This window comes from Raphanus sativus, chromosome 2, assembly GCF_000801105.2.
Source record: "Raphanus sativus cultivar WK10039 chromosome 2, ASM80110v3, whole genome shotgun sequence".
NCBI lineage: Eukaryota > Viridiplantae > Streptophyta > Magnoliopsida > Brassicales > Brassicaceae > Raphanus > Raphanus sativus.
The window spans coordinates 12330383-12354351 of NC_079512.1; the positions used below are offsets into that span (position 1 = coordinate 12330383).

Genomic DNA, 23969 nt, shown 5'->3' on the forward strand with positions numbered 1-23969 from the left:
CCTATTAGAGTTTTAGACATTGTAACTCTCTATATAAGGAGCTCATATTCGACATTAATAAGATACACATTTCACAACAGTTAGAGAAATTTTAGGTTATGTATTATTAGTCAAATATTATGGTAAGGCCAAAAAATTGTTAGTTAATGAAAGGGTCCAAAACAACTTATATAAGTAGACTTTTCAAAACTGCTTCCCTTTTAATAGTATAGATATTCAACATTAAATGAAATTAGTCTTTTGGTGATGGATGAATGTAATGATTTCTTATCAAGTCAGCTTTGGTTGTGTGATGTATTTTTTTTGTCCTGGTTGATCTCTGTTCTTATAAAAATTTGAAAACTTGAATTACTAATTGATGGAATACTCGACCATGCGAAACTTTCTTGAATGATGACAGTAACCTTCTATCGACCAGCCCCCACAATTTTGGCGTAATCATTTACAAAAAGAGCGACCTATATAACATGGATGGTTAATACCCAAGCATAAAATCGAGACAAGCAAATCAGAATCTGATAAAGTGTACATTATGAAAGATAATAGAATAACAAAAAGTTTGTTTCCATTCTGACCTACTGCTCAGTCATCTGATGTGGTTTCCGCTTATTCAAAGGGTTGAGACAACATCACCTAAAAAGCAGTAGGTAGGAAGGCAAACCTTAGCAAGTAGTATCTTCCAGTTCCTCGCTCACCATACAAAATCACACCCTTGGCTGGCTTCCTTAATCTCCTGACTCTGAGATTCTAACCCTCCAATGCCAACATAAGAATCCAAAGATCCTTCTCAACAAAGGTCTAGTACTTTTTTAAGTAACAAAGATCTAGTCTTTAAAACCCAAATAAAACATACTTTAAGATTGAGCATCTAAGCTCGAGCTGATCTTTATCGACGAAAGACAGCATCCATATGTGATACTCAGGCCCCACAGAAGACGACGCAATTGTATGATTCTCAACAATCAACTCCTCGTCCTCGAGTTACCAACGCTCATCGATGTATGACGAATATCATAGACCTTAGATCTATCTTCCTCGGCTTTCTCCTTCTAAACACCTCTTGGTTCGCTACCAAGTCTTCCTCCATGGTGTAGTGATTCTAGCCATTAATTTCACAGAAAGTAGATTAATTTTGGATTGAGAGGCTGATGTTGAAGTGAAGAAGGGTAACCTTTATATAGTTGTTGATACACTGTCCTTGCAGAGGAATAGCTCGCAACATTCAATGTCAGTTCATGCTTCATGTCGGTCTATGGAGTTAAGAACACCATAAAGGGGAATAATCTGTAGCTGAGAGTGTTTCACTTAATAATCTGTAGCCATTGAGTTGACACCACTGATGAGTGATGACTCTCAAAAGGCCAATGATATCTGTGAGGAATAGAGACGGCTGATTCATTAGAGTAGAAAATTTGTAACGTTTATAGAAATAAAAAATTCTTACCGAAAAGGTATGTGTGTTTGTCAACAATGTCGGTGAACACTTGGAGATCTCGTAGACGAAAGTGCTGAGATTCAATCTGGTAGTCCCCTTCTTCATGAACAGGAGCAAAGGTTGTCTTGCTGGTGAAGATGATTGTGTGCTTATGTGGTGAGGCTCTGTAAACTGATTTGGAAGGTTTGAGGCTGAACCTCTTGAGCTTGTAAATTGTGTTGGGTTTCAGTTCATCTTTGAAGCAGAGCAGGAAATGTGTTGAGATGAACCCTTGAATGGTTGTTGACTGTGGTGATTTCAGTAGGTAAGAGTTAGTGATGACTGTTAACCGTAAAATTATGGGTTAGGTTAATTTGTGAGAATACCTTTGAGTCGATAAGGAGCAACATCTCCCATGAATACGTTTCTTGAAGTTGCCGGATTCCCAAAAATGAATCACCCTAATGTATTATTTACATTTTTTATATTTTAAATTAAATAAAAAATGTTAAACTATTTTGACTTAAAATGTAAAAATATACAATATTTCCATTTTATATTGTATATCAATTTAAAAATGTAAAATTATATTAACTTTAAAATGTAAAACTATACATTTTTCATATAAATATTTAATGTAATATTTCTATTTCTTATATTGTATTGTAAAATATTTTTAAAATGTTAAACTATTTTGACTTAAATATTTAAAAATGTACAATGTTTCCATTTATATTGTATAATAATTTAAAAATGTAAAACTATATTAACTTTAAAGTGTAAAAATGTACAATGTTTTACATTTTTACATTTTTCTTATAAATATTTAATGTAATATTTATATTTTTATATTGTATATTAATTAATTTAAAATGTAAAACTATATTAACTTAAAAATGTAAAATTCAGATAGATTTTTCAATTTAGTGTTTCCATTTCTTAAATTGTATTTTTTTATATTTATATATTTTCTTATTATATTTTTTTGCTTTTATATCAAGTGATTAACAAATATTAAATTTTAAAGATCAAAGATTTAATTGAAAAATATTAGTTTTATCAATATCACAAATTTAATACAAAATAGTACACGAGTTTAATATAATTACATCATTATATTTTTTTAATTGATAGATTTTTCAATTTAGTGTTTCCATTTCTTAAATTGTATATTTTTTTATATTTATATATTTTCTTATTATATATTTTTTGCTTTTATATCAAGTGATTAACAAATATTAAATTTTAAAGATCAAAGATTTAATTGAAAAATATTAGTTAAATCAATATCACAAATTTAATACAAAATAGTACACGAGTTTAATATAATTACATAATTAATTAGATACATAAAAGGTTTGTTTATAAAAATGAAGTATACATTTATATTTTAAATAATTATGAAACTAATCAAACATTAAAAGGTTTGTTTAAGTAAAAAAAGAAATAAACATTTATATTTTAAATATACGAAAGCAATTAATTACATATTTCAAAATAATTTTTTTAATCAATTAATTAAAATGAACTATATATTTTTATTGTAAACAAAAAGATATAAAAAAGATTTTGTTCAGACAAAATATAGGAATATATATTTGATTATTTTTGAATAACTAAAATATTTCAAATATGTATACAAAAAGTTATTTAAAGTAATTTTTTAAAGAATGATCCAAATTAAAAAATCACACATGAAATGAGTCATGACTTCAATATAGTAGATTTTAATTTTAATTGAGTTAGTTGTTAATAAAGGAGACTGATTATTTATTTATTCCTAATATTTAGGAACTTAATCATCCCACTTTTCTCATTTCCTCGTTGTATAGGGATCATGATCCCAGTATTGCTTCTTGTAACTTTTATCTATTTAAATCAATGAAACAACAAAAAGAGATAGTCATAACTACCAAAAAAATATATTTTTTGTTTGTTCTTGACAAATTCTCTTTGATTTGAAGAGGGGTCTTAATTGGTATCAAATCACATGTTTCTTGGATCAACAATAGATGATCTTATAACTGGGACCTATCGCACTATTTGAATCTTTATTGCTCTTAAACCAAGTATTTATTTATGAAATTCGATCGAAAGCACACAAGAGTAGTCTATATTAATATATAAGCCAAAGAAGTTCTGTTTATCTTTCAAAATTTCTGCATTTTTTTAACAGCTAATAATGGTGTTAAGTTACATGAGGCCGGAGTTTCCTTAACAACCATTTCTTGCGCAATTTCACATTTAGTGCCAAGAAAGTCTTGGCCTTGAGGTCATCTTCAAGCAGATCACAAGCATCTAATATAAGTTCCTCGTCCATGTCTGGTAAGGCTTGAATAGCCTCAACCGCGTCTTCTATTCCCATGGTTTTGGTTTCATCAACTCGAGGCTTCTTCGGCTTTATAGGGCTTGTGTCAGTAGTACCAGTTTGATGATCTCTTTTGTTCTTGGGTTCATACAAAAGAGAGTTGATGTCTTCTTCCTCACTTGAACTAGACAAATCGGTTGTACCCTCGTGGAACTCGGCTTCGGGATCAAACCAGTCCGTAGCTACGAAACATTCATTCTCGGAATCGCCACAGAGCACACACAAATCTTTGTAGTATGGAATTGGTCGAGTCATGAACTGCCTTGCATCTCTATGAGCCTGTAAAATTTTTATTCAGTCAAGAACAAACTTTGAGAAAGAAACTAAACACTAAAGCTGTCAGATCAGATATATCAATCAAGTGCACACCACCTTTATATAGTCTTGCCAGACGTTATCATCAGCTGTAACCATATGGCGCTCATCATCCCAACCAAACCCATGTGATCCAAGAAGACTCTTGATCGCATTATACTGTCTTCTCAGAGTCTTGTACCGGTTCTTCAAGACATCCACAGTGAAGCTAGACTCGAACTTGGCGTTGAAGAGTCTAACCATCTCAGTCCAGGCTTGTTTCCTGAAAGCACCTTCAATCTGGTTTCCACTTCTAGCTTGGTCCAACATCAGAGTTATGAAATACCTGTCCATTGGAGGATGCCAAGTAGTCCTGCACCGTGAGATGCTGCCGCCGCTTCCTTTCTTTGATTCATATAGTCCGTTGTCACCTTCATCTTCCTCAATACAAGTGTTGGTCTCTCCCTCCGGAGCTGAAATACATTTAAAACATAGACTAAGAACCCAACAAAACCTCAAGCATATAGACATAAAGATTGTACCTTTCTGCTCAGACATTCCATCAGAGTAAATCAAACACAGATCTTTGTAAAAAGGTACCGACTTTATCCGAAAAGATCTTGAATTAGGATGACCCTTGAAGTAATTAATGAAAAAAAAAAGAACACAAGTCCTGTCAAAGCTCGGTCTGAAAAGAACAACAAGAACAAGAGAGAAAACGCAAAACGTTACCTTGAGATAGACATCCCAAACGCTATTATCCGCAACCACCATCTGCTTCATGTCATCCCAGCTAAACCCATCTTCTCTCAAGAGACTATTCACAGATCTAAACAAGTTCCTCAACGTCTTGTGCCTGTTTTTCAAAACGTCTTTGCCGTAAGGAAACTTGAACTTGGCGGTGAAGGAGGAAGACATGAGCTTCCAAGCGCGTTTGCTGAACAAGTGATCGTCGAATCTGTTCCCTTTCTTCACTTGCTCCAACATTAGCTCGATGAAGTACTGATCCATCTCTGCCGTCCACACCGTTCTTAGCCGCTCGCTGTCGTTTCCACCACTTGTGCTCATTTCGGCGCGTCTGCTAAGAGAATCAGAGAGAGAGAGAGAGAGAGAGATCGGTGAGCTTTTAGGGATAAGGTTGTCCGGGGAAAGGATTATTTTGTTCGCGGCTGAGGTTATTCTATTATCAGCAACCAATTAAGAAACCATCGATGGGCTTATGTTACTTGATTGGGCTTACACTAAATATGTGCCGATTTCACCCCAAGCAAAAATAATTATCTGCCTAAAGTTACGACGCCGTTCGTTGTCAAAAGATTATTCTCTTCGTAGCTTTTTTTTTTCTTTTTTTTTTTTTAACTCGAAACTTTATTAAATCTTTTGTAATGAAACACATCATTGCAGATCTTAAAATCTACACTAAGTATTTGATAGTGTTTGAGATGTGAAATAAGGGAAAAAATGATGTATGCAACAATATCTTTAGAACACAACCGTTTAAACAGATTTTGATTGACGAAAATTGACTTTCATTGGTTTGTGAAGGTTAAATACAATAAAGAAAAATAAGATCGAAAACTACAATGGAGATCAAATTAAAAAGAGATCTAAGGTGAGCTCGACGAGGATGAAGTGTATTGCGAGTTCTCTCTCTAGGGTTGTTCACGTGTCCTTCTCTGTTGACTTGGCATTTTACTTATAACAGCTTGGTTCCGCCATCTCTTCACCCCCTTGCTCGAACTTCGGAACTGCTTCCTCCATGATTGATCTCGTTAGGTGCGAATTATGGGTCTTTTGGGCATCGTTAAGTTTGTAACCTTTCTGGTCCATCCTTCGATGCGGCATAAAATCCACGCTCGACCTCTTTTTGGTTGAGACCGATTTGTTGATGGGTTTGGGCCTTCGACCCACTTTATTTGTGGTCTATTTTGGTTCCAACATTTATCTCCCAGTCTTTTCTATTTGATAGACAAATAAAAGAGGTGGTGCAACTGTTTTCGTTGATCGTGGCCAACCCCTATTCGAGGTGTGCTTTGACTTCTTAATGGTTATCAATACCATTAAATCAGAATCATTCCCAAATTATGCCCTTAATGAATGTTTTAAAGTTTCCAAAAATATCGTTAATTTTACAAAGGATGATAAAATTCATTAATGTCATTTGAGTCTTTTAGTTTTGGGCCTACAAAAATATATTTAAATTGATCAATAAATAATGGGTTTACACATATTTATAAAATATGCTACTATTATTTAATATAAATATTTTATGTTCAGATATTAGACATATATATTCTGAAACTAAATTAATAAAAAACATAATGACATTATAATGTTATTTTCTTAAATCTATGTATCATAAAATTAATTTTAAATCTAAAATAGAAAAATATAAAAATACAAACTTATAATAGGTTATTAATAACAAAAATATTGTCATATTAATAAGTTTTTATATTATCTTTTTATTTGGATGACATAATAAAAATATCATCAAAGTTTAAAGACCACAAGTTTATGTAGTATTAAAAAGTATATGATTAATTTAATAAAAAAATCAAAATACTATAAGATATTTTATGTTTTATTTGATCATTGGTATTAGATCACAGGTTAATAATGATTTTTTGGGTTTTACCGGGTTCTATCGGATTTTAATTAACATTTTTTCATTAAATCTGAACTAGACTATATACATGGTACGGGTCTTCCAGTTCAACAGATCTAGGTCGAATATGAAAACACTTCTTAAAACTCAACATTATTTTCAAAAAACTTTTAAATTATATGTTCTTTAATAAAAATTATAAATTCATTCAAATAACTCTTGACCAAATATTTGTTTTATTTATTTTTATTTTGAAGAGAAAAAACAAATAATAAAAATATAAGAATTCAATTGTTATGATTTGAAAAAAATAATAGTAATTTGTAAATTAATTTTCGGTTAATAAGTGGAAACAACACGCGCTTTTAGCAATATTTTATATAATTATAAATCTTTAAAATTATATAATAGCCCAAGTAAAAATTTCGGATAAAACATTGTTTAACTTATTACAAACACAAAATGGTTGTATGACGCATTTTAAATTTCGCCATACTGTACACACTATTACAAACCCACATAATTGAAACTTGATCATGTTACGGTTTATATAATTAAACCGAAGAATAGTTAATCTTTATACTGAAAAAAACAACAAAAAAAAACCCGTCCTTTCAAGGGTGGGTCAAAATCTAGTATACACTTATAGGATGCAACCTAGGTCATCATTACTTTTCTCTATACTAGCGATAGAGCCGTTAGAACTATTTTTTGCTTTCTTTAAATACCGAAGGAGGTTCTTGCTCAGCTCTAGTTGCTTATTTCTTCTCTGTTTTTACAATATTTTGATTCTCATCGTTGATTTCTCTTTTCTCTCAAGATGACTTCATCGTCCTCTTTTTCTCTTCTGATGACTACAAGCAAACAGCTCGAGAATTTGTATGACGTGTATGGCGTCGATCGTGTCGTCGTCTTTGATCTGGCCTCAGCGTTCGAGACTCATGTGATCGTTCCGTTCGAGAAGGGTATTACGGAGCCTACCTATCTTTCTTCTGGACTTGTGTCCTTTCTTTTCCGAATCCGGAGCCTATTCTTGAGATACTCGCAGAGCTTAGTCTGTCGTTTTCTCAGATGTGCCCTAATTTTCTTAGACATCTTCTAGCGCTTCTGGTTACGGCTAGGGAAGAAGGTCTTCAGTTTGGTCTTGATGAGCTCTGTCATCTCTGCGTGATGAAACAGAATAAGTGAAGTCAGGAAACTTTTCTCATGTCTCCACGTCCTGGTCGCCAAATTATCGAGGGAATTCCTTATCGCGATGAGAAGTGGCTGGAGCAATTCTTTGTTCTTTAAAGTCGATCATGCATCCATGGGGAACTTCGATTTCTCCAGGATTCCGTAGGACTGGGCCGAGGATATAGGTTGGTTTATTTGCAATAATTTGTCTTCGTTTGCTTTTGCGAATAGATCTTAATTTCTGAGAAATTTTCGTTTCTTTAGTTCACTCGGGAAAGTCGTCTATGTCCAATCAACTCTGAGGCTTGTTGGCTGCTTTCCGGCGGGGACGTACTCAGTGGTTGTCCTTTGATGGGGCTCGAATTCAAGCAGCATTCTTGCTTCCCGGTGGCGAAAATGTAGCCCATGTGATCATGGAACTGGCCATGGTCGATGAAAGCGGTCATTCTTCAGACCAAGAGGACGAGGAAACCCCTCTTAAGTTTCTTCTGGCCTCTGATCGCCTTGAAAAACGTCTCTCTAGGAGGTCATCTTTTCGGTCTTCGAGGCTGAATCTGAAGGGTAACGCTGCAGGGAAATCCCCTGTTCTAAATCTTGGAGGGGAAGACACTGCTAAGTCGCAAAGATCCCCAGTTTCTTTGAGTTCTAACTCATGGGATAACTCTGTTGCCTAGAAGCGCAAGCGAGTTCAGTCATTGAAGGCCGTTACGTCGAAGTCATCATGTCCCAACGTTGGGAAGCAAAAGGCGAAGAAATGGAAGTTCGTTTAGGAGGGTGACACTCCGCTGTGAATGTCTGAGGCTGATCCAAAGATGTTCACAGATTTCCCCTTATGGCCCTTTTGGTGCGTCCCATGTGTCCCAAAGGTTGTACTGATGTTCTTGCTTCAGTGTTCGACTTTTGGATGGACTTCTCACTCAGATATATCACTAAGGAGGGATTCTCAAGCTGTCTGAAGACTTCTATCACACCAGTACACAATTTGGTTATGCGGATCATCTGGCGGGTCACGTGGAACGTCCGGCGGGTGCGTGGATCGTCCCACGTGTGTCTTTATCCTTCCCAGCATGGAGTGCACGACCAGAATGAACCTGGACATCAGCTGAAGAGTCATTTTCGTCCAGATCTAGAAACCAAGAGTCTTTGACTCACTTTATTATTTCTAGTCAAATTTGTATTTCCTATGTATTATTTTCTTCATTTCCCTTTTATTATATTTGACTACAACTCTTATATATATGGCATATGAGCCACGAAATAAAGCACATTGTTTTTCCTTCTTTTATGAGTTTATCTATTTGTTCTTTGTTTAGAACATTTCTTAGTTTTTTGGTGAGGTTATCTCCAAGTTTCGCATTTTCTTTTGTTGGACCGGTGAGTCACATCCGGCAATGATCGAAGTCTGGTACAGTTCTTTCTATCAGTTCTCCCTTTTTGACGAGTTCATATCCATTATACCATTTGAGTGATCCTGTCTCGGCCCAAGACGTATCACTAAGAGCACGGGTTCATGGTCTAATGTTTCACTTTTGGAGTTGGACAACGGCATCACCATCGCAGGAAGATGGGAGAAGATCTTCTTCGTTTCTCTACTGCGTATGAATTAGGGTTAGGGGCACTCCTTTTTCATCGGGCCGGAAATTCACCAAGTCGAAAACCCAATACTGCGCAAAACCGTTCAAAGCTCATTACACCGAAGAATAAATGAAACGAAAAATTTTAGGTGTCCGAACATGTGTCATGCTTTCCTTTCTCGACTTTCGAGGGACGTGAAAAGCCTATGAGAGAAGCAAAAGTACTATATATATATATATATATTGTAGTTAAGAAAAGCCAAATACAACAATGTGCTTTCACTTGAAAATGTATCTCACATGAACAAAGTGTCCTTGAATTATTGAATAGTCAAAAGTATGCCTGGCCATAATTATTTCAAAAACATACGACCTATTCAGGTATTTATTTTTATTGTTTTATCGGATTTCGTTCGATTTTGCTCATGTTCAGATTATTTAAGTTTTGGTCTTCGTTTATATATTCCTTGAATACATTTCATAGTATTTATTTTTAAACTAATCCAAGTATATGTTGGCTATAGTTCAAATCAGTTATTGGGTAACATGTAGGGTAACATGCTCGAATATTTATGTTGGTTTTGGTTCAGTATCTCTTAATTCAGATTAGTTTTCGTTTGGTTCTTCGAAACTGAATCTTTTACGCATTCCTTCCACTAACCTATTCAGTTTTACAATAAAATCCAAATTAATGTAAGAATTAATAACATAAACATCTATTGTACATTTTGAAGTCCATTCCAAAATTTTATGACAAATGTTTGTTGACCTTTTTTTCCTGTGTCCGAACCCAAAATAAGAAACATAGTTGCATGGCAAAAACCTAAAAATAAACTAGAGAAAGCAAAAAAAACCCTTAAATATAGAATAACCCAAAATACCTTTTAAATCTCTTTAAATAACCAAAACCCGTTTTGATTGTTCTTGTTAATATTTACGAAAAGAGAGAAAATAAGAAAAACATCTAAAAAGATGAAAATGGTCAGAAGCGTCTTTCTCTTTTTCCTCTCCATCGTCGTCACGGTTGTCATCGCCGGAAAAGCTCCACCACCAACATTCACCGAGACTGGCAAAGCCTTGGCAGAAAAACTCTGCGAGAAATCTGCAGACAAAGCTTTTTGCATTTCGAGCCTAACCTCGCATCACGAAGCAGAAACCGCGACCGCACCAAAACTAGGCGTGATTGCATTAAGCGTTGCCTCTACAAATGCTTCAGACACATCTTTCTACATCAAATCAAAACTCAAACAAAAGAACCTCGAGCCCGCGTTGGAAGACACACTTGATGATTGTTCTAAGAATTACTTAGACGCAGTCGCACAACTCGATGATTCTCTTGCCGCTTTACTCGCGAATGCGTACATTGACGTCGATATTTGGCTCAATACGGCTATTAGCGATGGAGAGGCTTGTGAAGACGCTTTGAGCGAACGTGCTGGTAATGACGCTGAGCTTGCTCGTAGGAACACTAACTTCTTGAAGCTTTGCAAGGACGCTCTTCTTATCAACACTATTTTAACTCCATAAGTTTATGTTATGATTAATTAATTACTTTTTATTTATTTGTTGTAATTTTTCTATAAATTGATTTTTAGCAACAAAAAAAATCTATAAATTATTTTGATATGTTAAGGTAAGTAAAACGATATGTGATATACTTGTTTTGGAGAAAAATTGAATAAACAAATTGGAGTATATAGTACATACAATAGATGTGTGTTTTTTGCATCGAATTAATTGTAACTTTGTCTATTAATAATAGGAATCCAATTAATATCAAAGGTTGTGTATTTTATTATGAAAGTGAGATTAGTTTATAAAATTTCATATTGTAAAATGATGTGTATATCTATACTTTTGTGTCTTTTCTTTATAATGAATGATGTGTCTTTACATCATAAAAATTGCATAGCTCTTTAAGACATTATATTTTCATTTATTTTCTTATTTATTTTGTATACATTTTAAAATAATCTGTAAAACTTCTTAAAAAAAATATGGCAGTACTTTTAGTACGTGATTTCATTATTTTTTATTACATTATATACTTACCTAAGTTTTGCGGATATTTGATTTTTCAAAAAAGACTTCCGAAAAAGTTTTTATAAAAGTTTTTTTACCGTCACATGAAATCTTCGAAATGTCATAAAAAGTCTGCATAAATTAATTTTACAACTGAACATGTTTAACTTATTTAAGAAAAAGCTTTTAAAGAAGTATATTCTACTGGAATACTTTTATTGAATTACGCTTCCAAAATCAAATGTTTAATTTCGGAAAAAAACTAAAGATATCTTTTTGCGAATAAAACTAAAGAAGACTTCCTATTGTTAGATAAACTAACCTACATAGGCTTCTTGCAACACTTTGAAAATTTCATGTGTGATGTATGCTCAAATTAACGTTGAGCAAAATTCTTTAAAATAAAAGATCAACTGCAGTACTTAAGGATCAAGTTCAAAGGGAGTGTGGGCATTCAATAGATCAGATATATAGTAAGATCAAGCTAGGCAAATAGATTATAAAACAGTAAATATTAAATAAACAGTAAATAAGATAGAAGAGATGTGTTTGCACAGATAAAACAAAAGCTAGACTTTCAGGTTAGGTAATCTAAATTATAATATAGTTGCTTTGTGCATGTGATAATCAGTCCTAGAACTATAATACTAATATAAGATTGTCCAGCTCTTGATGTTCCTATTTAAACCTTAAACTTAATAAGGTGGTTTACTCAGAGATATCTAAGAAAAGCATAACAATAGGTCAAAAGGTAAACAAGATCATCTTATGGGCGTATTCAACGATCTTTTTGGAGCAGTCCAACATCTACAAATTAGTCTGGTTTCAGTTTTCAGTCCATGGAATTGAGAACTTTACTAAATGGTATGGATCATTGGCAGTTTAAAATGGGAACACATAATTGATTTGGCTACCTATGTCACCAAAGTTGATTTACCTTTTCTGTTTTAGAACTCCAGAGTTAAGCGTGCTTGGGCTGGAGTAATGAAAAGATGAGTGACCTATTGAAAAGTGATTCGAGATACCATGCGAGTGAGGCCAAAACACGAGGAAATGTCATGTGGTGATTGCGTGGTCAATAAACAATGATTTCGAGCCTTTGGAAAAATTAACGGACCGACCAACGGATGGGATGGGGCCTGTTGGGCCCGAATATGGCCCGGTAACTGATTATTCAATAATAAAGATGATGATGGGCCACGACAAGCCCATCACGAGTCTGAAGTCTAAAAGAGAGCTAAGCTAAAACCGGAGGCTGAAAGCTAAGGATCCTAACTAAGGAGGTCACGACGAAGAGGAAGCTCACGTCGCAACCAGAAGGAGCGCAGGACCCGGTCAAGGGGAAGCTGTTGCAGATTCCACCTAAGTGGAGAGGATCTCGGAGATCAGTTGCAAACAACCTAAAGAAGTCCAAAGCTATAAAAAGAGAAGGTCGAAGACTAAGAAGGGGGCGGACCCTACTCATATCTTACTCAACTTTCATTGAAACGATCTTATCTGTAATTCTTTTATAGTCTTGATATTCATCAAAGATCGTCTTTTGTAACCATTCCATTTCTACTATATCAATACAAATCGAAGTTCATTCATCAAGTTCTTACGGGATTCAGCCCGCGATAATCTTTCCCTATCCTTTTCTAAACATAAAACCTGATCTAAAATCTAGGTGTGAGTTTTACCCCTCACAATTGGCGCCGTCTGTGGGGAAGAAACAATCGAATCCCTTACTCTAACTCGAGGATGAACCCTACCGATCAGACAACAACCCCGTCTGACCTTAACCTCCTGATTCAGAGCGATGGCTCACCGAATGACGGAGGCTCTAGTCTCGTAATCACAGAGCCTCAACGTGGCGACCACCGATCTGGGCAACAGCTTCCGGTTGATGCTCGAACGAGCCAAACTACAACCGGAGTTACTAACCCGAGGTCATTAGGTGGAAACACCTCCGAGCTCCCGGTTACCGAGAATCCTCAGCAGCAAGCCATTCCGAATCAAACGGAGGCTCAGCTCTCTGAGATCCGCCAGATGATGATACAATTAGTAGACCGAGCTCAGGAAAGTGAGCGCACGATGCATCAGCTGGCTGTACGTCAACAACGATTCGAAGAGATAACTAGATCTCTAAACGCAACAACCCAACCACCGCAACGTCAAGCTCCGGGGGTCATCTTCCATGATCGATTAACCGATCCCTCTTTTCCCCGAGCACGTTTAAACTTTTCCCCTGATAGCACTGCCCCTGAAGGACGCGGATCTGCTTTCCAGACACCTCATACTGGAACAGTTCCCGTATTCAATCCACCTAATGCCAGTGCTATGGGAAGTAACGTAGCGACAACCAGCTCCACACCCGGTCAGGTCACTGACAGAAGTAATCGTTTACCTCCTCCGCCACCTGATCCTAGGTCCGGAGCAGGAATATCCTTCCCATCTGGAGGCAGAGCGTCAGCTTCGGTTTATCAAACTAGAAGCTCGGTCCCGAATGAGGACGGTTATCAAAGGATAAACTCCGATAACCCAAGAAATGTCGAGCGACTTAGCCCACTAACCGCATGGGAAGATGAGCCAACTCGATTCCGTCAGGAACCTACTCATCGGGTACCTGCGAACGATCCAAATATCCTTCCGTTTGAAGGACCTGAAGCTATCCGTAGATATATGGAGAGAACTCACGCGGCTCTCCAGAAATTGGGAGCTCAAGTCCATAAAGCTACGAGTTCAGCTCCCGAAATCGATAGCTTAATCGAAGAAACCCGTGGAACTCCATTCACGGACAGAATTGCCAGCTCTCACATAAGAGATACCCGAAAAATCAGAATTCCTGAGTATGATGGGACCTCCGACCCGAAGGCCTATTTGAGAGCTTTCCGATTGACAATTGTTAAAGCCCATTTCACTCAGGAAGAATGTGAAGCAGGTTACTGTAGAACATTCGCCGAAAATTTGGTCGGAACAGCCCTTGAGTGGTTCTCCGGCCTCGAGCCAGCCTCGATAGACAACTTTGATCAATTAACCAACGCCTTTATGAAGCAATACTCAACCCATATCCGGAAGCAAGCCTCCGAGGCCGACCTTTGGAAGGTCAGTCAAGGAATGGGAGATTCATTACGAGTCTACATTGAGAAATTCAGGGCAATAAGAACTAAGCTATCGAATCCTAACGACCTAGTCGCCATCGAGGCCCTTAGGAGAGGTCTGTTCTATAGATCGAAATTCTGGTCAGAGTTAACACTCAACGCTCCTCCAACTATCGATGACGCTCTTCATAGAGCCACCAAATATATTACTTTGGAGGAGGAGACAGCTGCACTGGATAAACTCCACAAGAAACCACAGAATCATTCGAAAGGTGACTCCTCCGAGACTAAGGGACCTCATAAAAAGGGTAACCCTCGAAATAATCAAACTCAGGGAGAACATTCCTACGCAATCGAGGAAGACAAGGAAGAGAAACCTGTTGCAGCTGCAAACAAAACTCCCTGGTCAAAAGGCTTCGATAAAGGCAAACATTGCTCTTATCACGATCGCGAAGGACACTCAACCGAAGAGTGTTGGGACCTCCAACGCCAGCTGGCAGCTAAATTCGCAGCCGGAGAAATAAAGGGCGTGGACCTTAAAAAGCCGCCACCTTATCAGAAAAGAGGTTCCAGGGACATTTCCCCGAAACGCGAGAGGTCACCTGAGAAGGAAACCGATTCGCCACCTCCAGTTCCCAAAAAAAGAGTCGACATGATTCTTGGGAAATTCCCCCAAGGAAAAAGTTTACAAGTCGAAGCTCTCTTGAGCAAACCCTCCCATCAATCGAACCCCGACTCGAGGGTGGACTGTATCCTTGGAGGATCAGACATATGTCAAGACTCCGTCAATTCCATTAAGAATCACGTGCGGAAGGCTGTGTCTAACACTGGACCTAAGCCTCCTAATCCTGAATCCAACACTAAGATTTCTTTCTGGGAGAGCGAGACCTCAAACCTTGACAGACCTCACGATGATGCGTTGATCGTCACCCTGAACATCGCAGGATACGAGGTTCCTAAGCTCATGATAGACACAGGAAGCTCTGTCGACCTCATTTTCTATAACACCCTAAAAGGGATGGAAATAGACGACTACGAAATTATTGGCCAAAAAGCTAATCTCGTAGGCTTCTCCGGAGAAACAGCTACCTCATTGGGAACAATCAAGCTCCCAGTCATAGCTGGCGGAATAATGAAAATGACCAACTTAGTAGTCATCGATAGACCTTCCCCGTTCCACGCGATTTTGGGAAGACCTTGGATCCACAAAATGAAGGCAGTAGCCTCAACGTACCATCAGTGCGTAAAATTTCCAACACCCGAAGGGATAGCTACCATACACGGTAGCCAGAAGATATCCAGGATCTGCTATTTGGGAGGATTCGAAATCCTCAAAAAATCCCCCCAATAGCAATTACAGATCCAGGAAGGTCGCGAAATGCAACAAAATATTCGAGGTCCCCCCAGGAACCTAACCGAAAAAGTTTGCATCGACGACTCAAATCCTGAAAGACAGGTGAGCATCGGGTCCGAGCTACCTCTTGAGACAAAAAAGGAGCTCATCGATTTTTTGAAAAGCAATGTCAAAACCTTTGCGTGGTCCACCAACGACATGAAAGGAATAGATCCGAACGTCACCACCCATAAGCTAAAAGTTGACCCTACTTTCAAACCGATCAAACAGAAGCGTCGTAAGCTAGGTCTCGAAAAGGCTCAAGCTGTTAACGACGAAGTTGACCGACTTACGAAAGCTGGGTCCATTCGAGAGGTACATTACCCCGACTGGTTAGCTAACCCAGTAGTGGTAAAGAAGAAAAACGGGAAGTGGAGAATCTGTGTAGATTTCACAGACCTAAACAAAGCTTGCCCTAAAGACAGCTTCCCGTTACCTCACATCGACCGCCTAGTTGAAGCAACAGCTGGCCATCGACTCCTATCCTTCATGGATGCCTTCTCAGGATATAACCAAATCATGATGGATCCTGAGGACCAGGAGAAAACTGCATTCATAACCGAACGAGGAACCTATTGTTATAAGGTTATGCCATTCGGATTAAAGAACGCAGGAGCTACCTATCAAAGGCTAGTAAATAAGATGTTTGCTGGACAACTTGGAAAAACCATGGAGGTCTATATCGACGACATGCTAGTCAAATCCTCAGCCGGGGAAGATCATATCTCCCATTTAAGGGAATGCTTCGATATCCTGAACAAGTACGATATGAAGCTCAATCCCACTAAATGTACTTTCGGGGTACCCTCAGGCGAGTTCCTAGGCTATCTCGTAACCGAAAGAGGCATTGAAGCCAACCCGCAGCAGATAGCAACCTTCCTAGAAATGCCGTCACCTAAGACGACCAGGGAGGTGCAGAGACTGACTGGACGAATCGCGGCGTTGAATCGATTCATATCCAAGTCTACCGATAAATGTCTCCCATTTTACAAGCTTCTAAGAAATAATAAGAAGTTCTTATGGGACGAGAAATGTGAGGAAGCCTTCAAGCAATTGAAAGCTTACCTCTCCGAACCTCCGATCCTATCTAAACCAGTAGTAGGAGAGCCATTGTACCTATATCTCGCTGTATCAACTGCTGCAGTCAGCGGCGTTCTAGTACGAGAGGAACAAAACGAACAAAGACCTGTCTATTACACCAGTAAAAGTTTGATAGATGCCGAAACCAGGTACCCTGCGATGGAAAAACTAGCTCTAGCAGTCGTAACAGCTGCCAGAAAATTGCGACCTTACTTCCAATCGCATTCGATCGTTGTAATGACCTCACAACCATTACGAATGATCTTGCACAGCCCCAGCCAGTCAGGGCGATTGGCTAAATGGGCCATAGAACTCAGCGAATATGATATTGAGTATAGACCTCGAGCAGCAGCGAAAGCTCAGGTCCTCGCTGACTTTATCATCGAATTGACATCCGAGCAGTTAGACTCCGAAATGGAATCTCCGAAGTGGAGCCTATACGTCGACGGAGCCTCATCAAAACAGGGCTCCGGTATCGGTCTAAGGCTAACTTCTTCAGCAGGAGAAACCATCGAGCAGTCATATAGGCTCGGATTCAGCGCCTCAAACAACGAAGCTGAATATGAAGCACTAATCGCAGGGTTGAAGCTCGCCCTAAGCCTCGGAATCCGAGAGCTAAACGCTTATAGTGATTCACAGCTAGTAGCTAGCCAGTTTCACGGAGAATATGAAACGAGGGACGAAAGAATGGGGGCATATCTCGAAGTCGTCCAGAACCTCACTAGGCAGTTCGACAAATTCGAGCTAACGAGAATCCCACGAGGTGAGAACTCCTCAGCAGATGCATTGGCTGCTTTAGCTTCCACATCAGACCCCCTCGTAAAACGAATCATACCCGTAGAAGGAATCGAGAAACCAAGCATCGACATAGCTACTAAAGCTGAAAAAGAGAGCAAACTAAAAGCGCAGCCCGAAGGTACCTGCCCTGAAGCGGTAGCTACCCAGGTTTTCACAACATTTTGGTTTCCAAAAACCAGAATATGCAGCGCAAAAAAGCATACCTCCGGGAACATAATCCAAGTCACGGAAGATATTCCTCGAAATTCAGACTCCTTAGAGCCTGATCTCGAGAATACCCCCGGGGGCACCAACTCAGACCCAGTCATCTGCAGAGTTAAAACCAGAAGCCGTACAGCTCTCCAAAATTCATCTGGAGGTATTCCTCGGAATTCAGACTCCCTGGAGCCCAATCCTACCAATACCTCCGGGGGCACCACGACACCAGGTCCCGAACAGGAACCTCCCTCGTCTCTTCATAACAAAGTTGTAGGAAGAGAGGATTGGAGAATTCCAATCACGCAATACATCCTGGAGGGAAAGACTCCACCCAATAAATGGGAGGCTCGAAAGCTCAAAGCATTAAGCGCGAGATATTGCGTAACTGAATCTGTCCTCCTCAAACGAAGCATTTCCGGACCTTACCTAAAATGCGTCCATGGCCTCGTTGCTATGAGACTCATGAAGGAAATGCACGACGGTTCCTGCGGAAACCACTCTGGAGGAAGAGCTTTAGCCATCAGAATCAAAAGACAAGGATATTTCTGGCCTACCATTATTGCAGATTGTGAGGCCTATTCCTCTTCATGCGACAAATGCCAGAGGCATGCACCGATTATACACCAACCTGCGGAGAAGCTGTCTAACATATCCGCCCCTTACCCATTTATGAGATGGTCCATGGATATCGTGGGGCCACTAGTACCATCAGGAAGTGGAAAGAAGAAGCTACGCTTCCTCTTAGTCTTAACGGACTACTTCACGAAATGGATAGAGGCCGAAGCTTTCCAGCAGGTAACCAGGTTCGAGGTCGAGCAATTTGTATGGAAAGATATCGTATGTAGACACGGCGTCCCGTACGAAATCGTAACCGATAATGGAGGACAATTCATATCCCACGATTTCAAAATATTTTGTGACAAATGGAATATCCGCCTGACCTTCTCATCACCTCGCCGACCTCAAGGTAACGGACAGGCGGAGGCTGCTAATAAATCAATACTAGCAAACCTCAAGAAACGCCTCGGAACCCAGAAGGAATTCTGGTCAGAGAAGTTACTTGAAGTACTTTGGGCATGTCGAACCACCCCACGAAAAGCTACAGAAGAAACTCCTTTCTCCTTAGCATATGGGATGGAAGCCGTCGTTCCAGCCGAAACCATTGCTGGTAGCCTACGCCGGGAACTTTGTACATCCAATCCCGCAGCTAATGATCAACTCCTAACCGACAGCCTCGATCTAATCGAGGAAAGGCGGGACCGAGCTTTGATTCGCATTCAGAACTATCAGCAAGCAATGGCACGACAGTACAATTCCAAAGTCAGGCTCCGACAGTTCGCTGTTGGAGACCTAGTACTTAGGAAAGTTTTCGAAGGAACCAAAGAACCAAATGCTGGGAAGTTAGGAACCAACTGGGAAGGTCCCTACCAGATCATCCACGTGGTACGACCTGGCGTCTACAAACTCCGAAAGGTGCGAACTGGGGTACCTGAAATCAGATCGTGGAATGCCACGAATCTTAAGAGATATTATCATTAGGTACCTAAAATTCCCGAACTACGTTAGGCTTGATCCCTTGACTGGGTACGTAGGCAACTCCGTCATGAGTGCAGCCCCAACCTCATTTCAACACTTCATTCACTACAATCAAAGGGGGCATATGTCTGACTAAAGTCACATAGCCCACGCAGCAAATGTATGATCGTTATAATACAGCAAGTGTATGATTACTATGATACCATGTATCCAACTATCAATAAAGAAATCATTTTCGATATCTCAATTCTTTAACAAAACAGGTCCCTGCAAACCTGAACCTAAGGTCTTAAAATCCTTAACAATCCTAAAGGTCTTAAAATCCTTCAAAGCAATGTCAGGTCTCGACGAACCTGAACCTAAGGTCTTAAAATCCTTCAGACAATATCAGGTCTCGACGAACCTGGACCTAAGGTCTTAAAATCCTTACCAAATCTCCAAGGTCTTAAAATCCTTGTCAATTCTCCAAGGTCTTAAAATCCTTATAAATCTTCGAGGTCTTGAAATCCTCATCAAATCACAAAGGTCTTAAAATCCTAAGCAAGTCTCAACGGGTCTTGAAATCCCACAAACAAGTTCAGGTTCCCAAGAACCCCCACCTAAGGTGTCCAGCTTAAACTTAGGTTCCTAAAAACCTTAAGCTAATCCCGATACTTCAAGAAATCCTCTTAAGGAACAAAAAAAAAACGACCAAAGTCTTCCAGACTTATTGTAAGAATCGATTATGATTAAGCTGTCATATTTCACGACTAAAGTCAAAAACTAAAAACGAAACAAGAAAACCAAGTTTGAAATTAAACAAGGGTTTAAAAGCCTCCCCAGGCTAACCAAAGATTCAGAATGCAACAGATAAAGGTTTAAAAGCCTCCTCAGGCTATAAGTTTGAGAAACAAATGAAAACAAAGCCCATCGGGCAGAAATCCTAGAAAACACGAAAGAGCATCAGTTCTTAAACTTCCTTGTCATCCGAGCTCTTCTCAGCTCCCTTGCCAGCTGGATCTTCCTCCTCAGGAACCTCCTCCATCTCCTTGTCGCTACCTCCAGAGGCGGTTTCGACTGGGGCTGAGTAAGAACCCACCAATCCCAAATTAGAACCGAACTCTCCGGAAAAGGAGAGGTTAAACATATTAATCTCGAAAGTACCTGAACTCTCAGAGAGTTGGGGAAGAGGGAGCTTGCCGATCGAGAAGTCCGAAACCTGAGCCTTCTCGTACGCCGCAACAGCTTCCGGCATTAGCGCCACCAAGTTATCATACTCATCTTGAGTACTCTTAATCTCACCATCCAGTATGTCCTTCAGGAGCTCGGTGTTGGCTTGAATCTCTTGGGCATGAACCAGGAGGTCAACTTCATCTTTCTTCTTGGAGAACTTCTCCTTGACAATAACCAGAATCTTTGTTGTAGGCTTCAGCTACCTCCTTCTTTCCCCTCCGGACGGCTAGCCTGACCTCAGCTTCCTTGTTCTTCTGGCTGTTCTGGATGTGGAGATCAGCTCCTTGACTTGATACTCGGCTATCTTCCGGGCAGCATCCAACTCCCCAATCTTCCTATTCTTCACCTGGAGGTCAATCAGCTGGCTCTCGATCGTCCCTTGCTGAGCATCACACTTAGAGCCAAGTCTCTTCACCTCGGCTTGGAGATCCGAGATCAGAGCCCGAGTCTGGTTGAGCTCAGTCTTGTTGGCCTTGACCAACTCAGTGACCTGGGCTAATTCCTCAGCGCTAGGAGCATTGTGTACAGCGTCCTCAAACTTGAATTGAGCTCTGTTATAGCTCCAGCCAGCTGCCGAAAACGGAAAACGATTTAGCAAAATCTTCCAAAGACAAAGCTGAAAAATGAAATAAACTTCATACCTGACCCATGTGATGAGCAATATCAACGTACTCATCCTTGTGCGTGATATTGGAGATCGAGGGGAGGGGACACCCGGGACTCTTCATGTGCCTCATCAGAGTAGCCAAACCCCACGGATCGTCCAAGACCGATCCAGGCTTTGAATGAGAAAAGGTCCAGCCAACAGTTCCTCCTCTAGAGGAGGAGGAGGAAGACCTCGAAGGTCTATCAATCTGGTCGGTTCGGGACCTCTTGTTCCTCGGGGGCTCAGACTCCGGAGGGTCCCTCATTACTTGAGGATCAGCTTCAGTCATCGGGACCTCGGAGGGAAGGCCAACTTCCTGAACCTTGGGTTCCGAAGAGACGACACCTTTAGCAGGGGCAGAGCCTCCTTCATCAAGAACCTCCTTCACAGAGTCGAGGAAGGATCCCCCCTGGTTCTTATCACTCCCTCTAGAGGAGCTGGCAGCCTTGGTCGATCTACCCCTGGAACGGAAGGAAGGTTGAATTGGCATCTTCTGTGATTGAGTCTTCGAAGAAGTACTTGCTCCGGAGGAAACTTCGAGAATGGAATCACCTTCAGAAACTACGACATAAAAAAAATCCATTAGTCGTATAAGACAAATTCGGATAGTAAAAATCATGAATTATGAATAAAAAGATACCTTCTAAACCAGCAACCGTCACTGAATCAGGGAAGGACGCTTGGTACCGTTCAGGGAACCTAGCTGATCCAACTCTCGAAGTAGTGTAAGCTACCCAAGTGTTAGGACTATGCTGTAGCTTCCTGTAGAGAGCTCTAGGTAAGTTTGCTAGATAACTTGACAGGATCTTTGATTTCTGCAAAAGAGTCAAAAGGCGATTAGCACAACATGACAAACAAAGATAAACATGTGAGCATATCCCTAAAATCCTAACCAGAAATATCAGACCATGCGTTCCTAAGGTCACGGCCTACAGGAACCGTCGAAGGATCAATCTTGACATAAAAATACTTCCTGCGCCAGTCATCATCACTGGCTGAGAACTTGAAAATGCCTAGCCCTGGACGACAGGGGAGATAGTAGGTACCACTCCCGCCATCCTTGGAAGTGCTCTCCTTTATCGAGAAGAGACTCATTAACTCAGATAGCCCAACGATAACTCCTTCCTCCTTGGCTCTAGTGATGAACCCGTTTATCACTCGGATGACCGACGGGCAAAGCTGAGGAAGAGCTAGCTGATAATGATCTAAGAGATCCAGCAAAAGGGTGGGAAGAGGAAATCTAAGGTGGCACTTGGAGATATATTTTTCATGAACGCAGAACCAACCCTCCGGAGCGGTCTCGGGGTTCTCGTTTTCAGCACAAGCTCTAACTAGATCACTCTTGCCGTGAGCCTGAGTGGCAAGATTGACAACGTCCTGACCCTTCAAGAGGGAAGGGAAGTGAGGACCGGAGGAGGCGCTCTTGCCGCCTTTCTTCTTCATCCTCTTAACTCTCGCTCCGATCGAGTCTTTACTCTTTTTCTTCTTGGCTTCCGCCATCTTCTCACCAGCTTCCTGTTTGACCTTCATAATACGGGCGCCGGAGGCTGAGATCTGAACTTCGCCGGAACCTTCTTTTCGACTCATGATAGGGAAGGAGAGGGAAAACAGGAAGTAAAGAATAGAATCGATCTAAGACAGACTCTCAGAGAGAAGTTCAAGATGAAGAACTAGATTGATCGAGAGGCGGATAAAAAAAAAAAATAACGACAAAAAACGGTAAAATAAAGAAGAGAGGTGTGAATTACCTTGGAAACCGTCGAGAGGCGTGGAGAAAGTGGAGAGACAAGCAGTTAATTCTCTCAGCTTTATATCCCATCACGTCTTGGAAGTCGGAAATTGAAATTTAAACTCGCTTAAATCTAAAACCGTTGATTCGACTAGAGATGGATTACAGCCGTCCGATCGGATATGAATAAATGCGGTTGAGATAGCTAGTAATCATGATCTCAACAAGAGAATCTAGCTTGGGCGGCTAGGTCTAGCTCCCGAGAATAACGAAACCTCATTTCGAGAGCTGGGGCAACTGTTGGGCCCGAATATGGCCCGGTAACTGATTATTCAATAATAAAGATGATGATGGGCCACGACAAGCCCATCACGAGTCTGAAGTCTAAAAGAGAGCTAAGCTAGAACCGGAGGCTGAAAGCTAAGGATCCTAACTAAGGAGGTCACGACGAAGAGGAAGCTCACGTCGCAACCAGAAGAGCGCAGGACCCGGTCAAGGGGAAGCTGTTGCAGATTCCACCTCAAGTGGAGAGGATCTCGGAGATCAGTTGCAAACAACCTAAAGAAGTCCAAAGCTATAAAAAGAGAAGGTCGAAGACTAAGAAGAGGATCGACCCTACTCATATCTTACTCACATTCATTGAACGTTCTTATTGTAATTCTTTTATAGTCTTGATATTCATCAAAGATCATCTTTTGTAACCATTCATTTCTACTATAATCAATACAAATCGAAAGTTCATTCATCAAGTTCTTACGGGATTCAGCCCGCGATAATCTTTCCCTAACCTTTTCTAAACATAAACCTGATCTAAAATCTAGGTGTGAGTTTTACCCCTCACAGC

General features: G+C 39.9%; 5 protein-coding genes across 9 annotated transcripts; 2 read left to right on the plus strand and 3 right to left on the minus strand.

The window, feature by feature from the left end:
- Window positions 1-359: 359 nt before the first annotated feature.
- Window positions 360-1847, minus strand: LOC108837210 (uncharacterized). Of its 4 annotated transcripts, none has more exons than XR_001947301.1 (3): window positions 1445-1786; window positions 576-1371; window positions 360-458 (listed from the first exon to the last, which is right to left on the minus strand). XR_001947301.1 is itself a non-coding variant. In XM_018610277.2 (3 exons), the coding sequence occupies exons 1-3, from the start codon at window positions 1822-1824 to the stop codon at window positions 1259-1261; spliced, it is 414 nt and encodes a 137-aa protein (XP_018465779.1). In that variant the 5' UTR covers window positions 1825-1847; the 3' UTR covers window positions 360-1258. The 4 variants fall into 4 exon arrangements, 2 of the variants coding, with proteins under 2 accessions (XP_018465779.1, XP_018465780.1); XR_001947300.2 differs by having other exon boundaries at window positions 360-753; window positions 854-1371; window positions 1445-1783; XM_018610277.2 differs by adding an exon at window positions 1801-1847 and having other exon boundaries at window positions 360-1371; window positions 1445-1721.
- Window positions 1848-3509: 1662 nt separating this feature from the next.
- Window positions 3510-5242, minus strand: LOC108842558 (uncharacterized protein At2g29880). Of its 2 annotated transcripts, XM_018615507.2 has the most exons (5): window positions 4809-5242; window positions 4619-4712; window positions 4423-4549; window positions 4155-4359; window positions 3510-4061 (listed from the first exon to the last, which is right to left on the minus strand). In XM_018615507.2, the coding sequence occupies exons 1-5, from the start codon at window positions 5142-5144 to the stop codon at window positions 3603-3605; spliced, it is 1221 nt and encodes a 406-aa protein (XP_018471009.2). In that variant the 5' UTR covers window positions 5145-5242; the 3' UTR covers window positions 3510-3602. The 2 variants fall into 2 exon arrangements, with proteins under 2 accessions (XP_018471009.2, XP_018471008.2); XM_018615506.2 differs by having other exon boundaries at window positions 4155-4549; window positions 4809-5241.
- Window positions 5243-10113: 4871 nt separating this feature from the next.
- Window positions 10114-11123, plus strand: LOC108841299 (pectinesterase inhibitor 8-like). The gene has a single exon (XM_018614073.2). It carries the CDS (start codon window positions 10404-10406, stop codon window positions 10956-10958), a length of 555 nt encoding a protein of 184 aa, XP_018469575.1. The 5' UTR covers window positions 10114-10403; the 3' UTR covers window positions 10959-11123.
- A 4788-nt stretch (window positions 11124-15911) lies between these two features.
- LOC130504383 (uncharacterized) lies at window positions 15912-19633 on the plus strand. Its single transcript, XM_056999008.1, has one exon. The coding sequence runs from the start codon at window positions 15912-15914 to the stop codon at window positions 19539-19541; it is 3630 nt and encodes a 1209-aa protein (XP_056854988.1). The 3' UTR covers window positions 19542-19633.
- A 1612-nt stretch (window positions 19634-21245) lies between these two features.
- LOC130508537 (uncharacterized) lies at window positions 21246-22839 on the minus strand. The gene is made up of 4 exons (XM_057004098.1): window positions 22672-22839; window positions 22037-22211; window positions 21521-21957; window positions 21246-21320 (listed from the first exon to the last, which is right to left on the minus strand). Exons 1-4 carry the CDS (start codon window positions 22837-22839, stop codon window positions 21246-21248), a joined length of 855 nt encoding a protein of 284 aa, XP_056860078.1.
- Window positions 22840-23969: the final 1130 nt, after the last annotated feature.

Bases quoted from the DNA above. Each gene is read 5' to 3' on its own strand.
- LOC108837210 (XM_018610277.2), bottom strand. From the start codon at position 1,824: ATGTTGCTCCTTATCGACTCAAAG. The intron at 1,722-1,800 runs GTATTCTCACAA...AAATCACCACAG, and splicing joins TGCTCCTTATCGACTCAAAG to TCAACAACCATTCAAGGGTT. The intron at 1,372-1,444 runs GTAAGAATTTTT...TATTCCTCACAG, and splicing joins CAAACACACATACCTTTTCG to ATATCATTGGCCTTTTGAGA.
- LOC108842558 (XM_018615506.2), bottom strand. From the start codon at position 5,144: ATGAGCACAAGTGGTGGAAACGACAGCGAGCGGCTAAGAACGGTGTGG. The intron at 4,713-4,808 runs GTAACGTTTTGC...AATTACTTCAAG, and splicing joins TTTGGGATGTCTATCTCAAG to GGTCATCCTAATTCAAGATC. The intron at 4,062-4,154 runs GTGGTGTGCACT...AAAATTTTACAG, and splicing joins TCTGGCAAGACTATATAAAG to GCTCATAGAGATGCAAGGCA.
- LOC108841299 (XM_018614073.2), top strand. From the start codon at position 10,404: ATGAAAATGGTCAGAAGCGTCTTTCTCTTTTTCCTCTCCATCGTCGTC.
- LOC130504383 (XM_056999008.1), top strand. From the start codon at position 15,912: ATGCAACAAAATATTCGAGGTCCCCCCAGGAACCTAACCGAAAAAGTT.
- LOC130508537 (XM_057004098.1), bottom strand. From the start codon at position 22,839: ATGAAGAAGAAAGGCGGCAAGAGCGCCTCCTCCGGTCCTCACTTCCCT. The intron at 21,958-22,036 runs GTATCTTTTTAT...TTTATGTCGTAG, and splicing joins GACGGTTGCTGGTTTAGAAG to TTTCTGAAGGTGATTCCATT. The intron at 21,321-21,520 runs GTCTTGGACGAT...CGTTTTCGGCAG, and splicing joins CTCATTCAAAGCCTGGATCG to CTGGCTGGAGCTATAACAGA.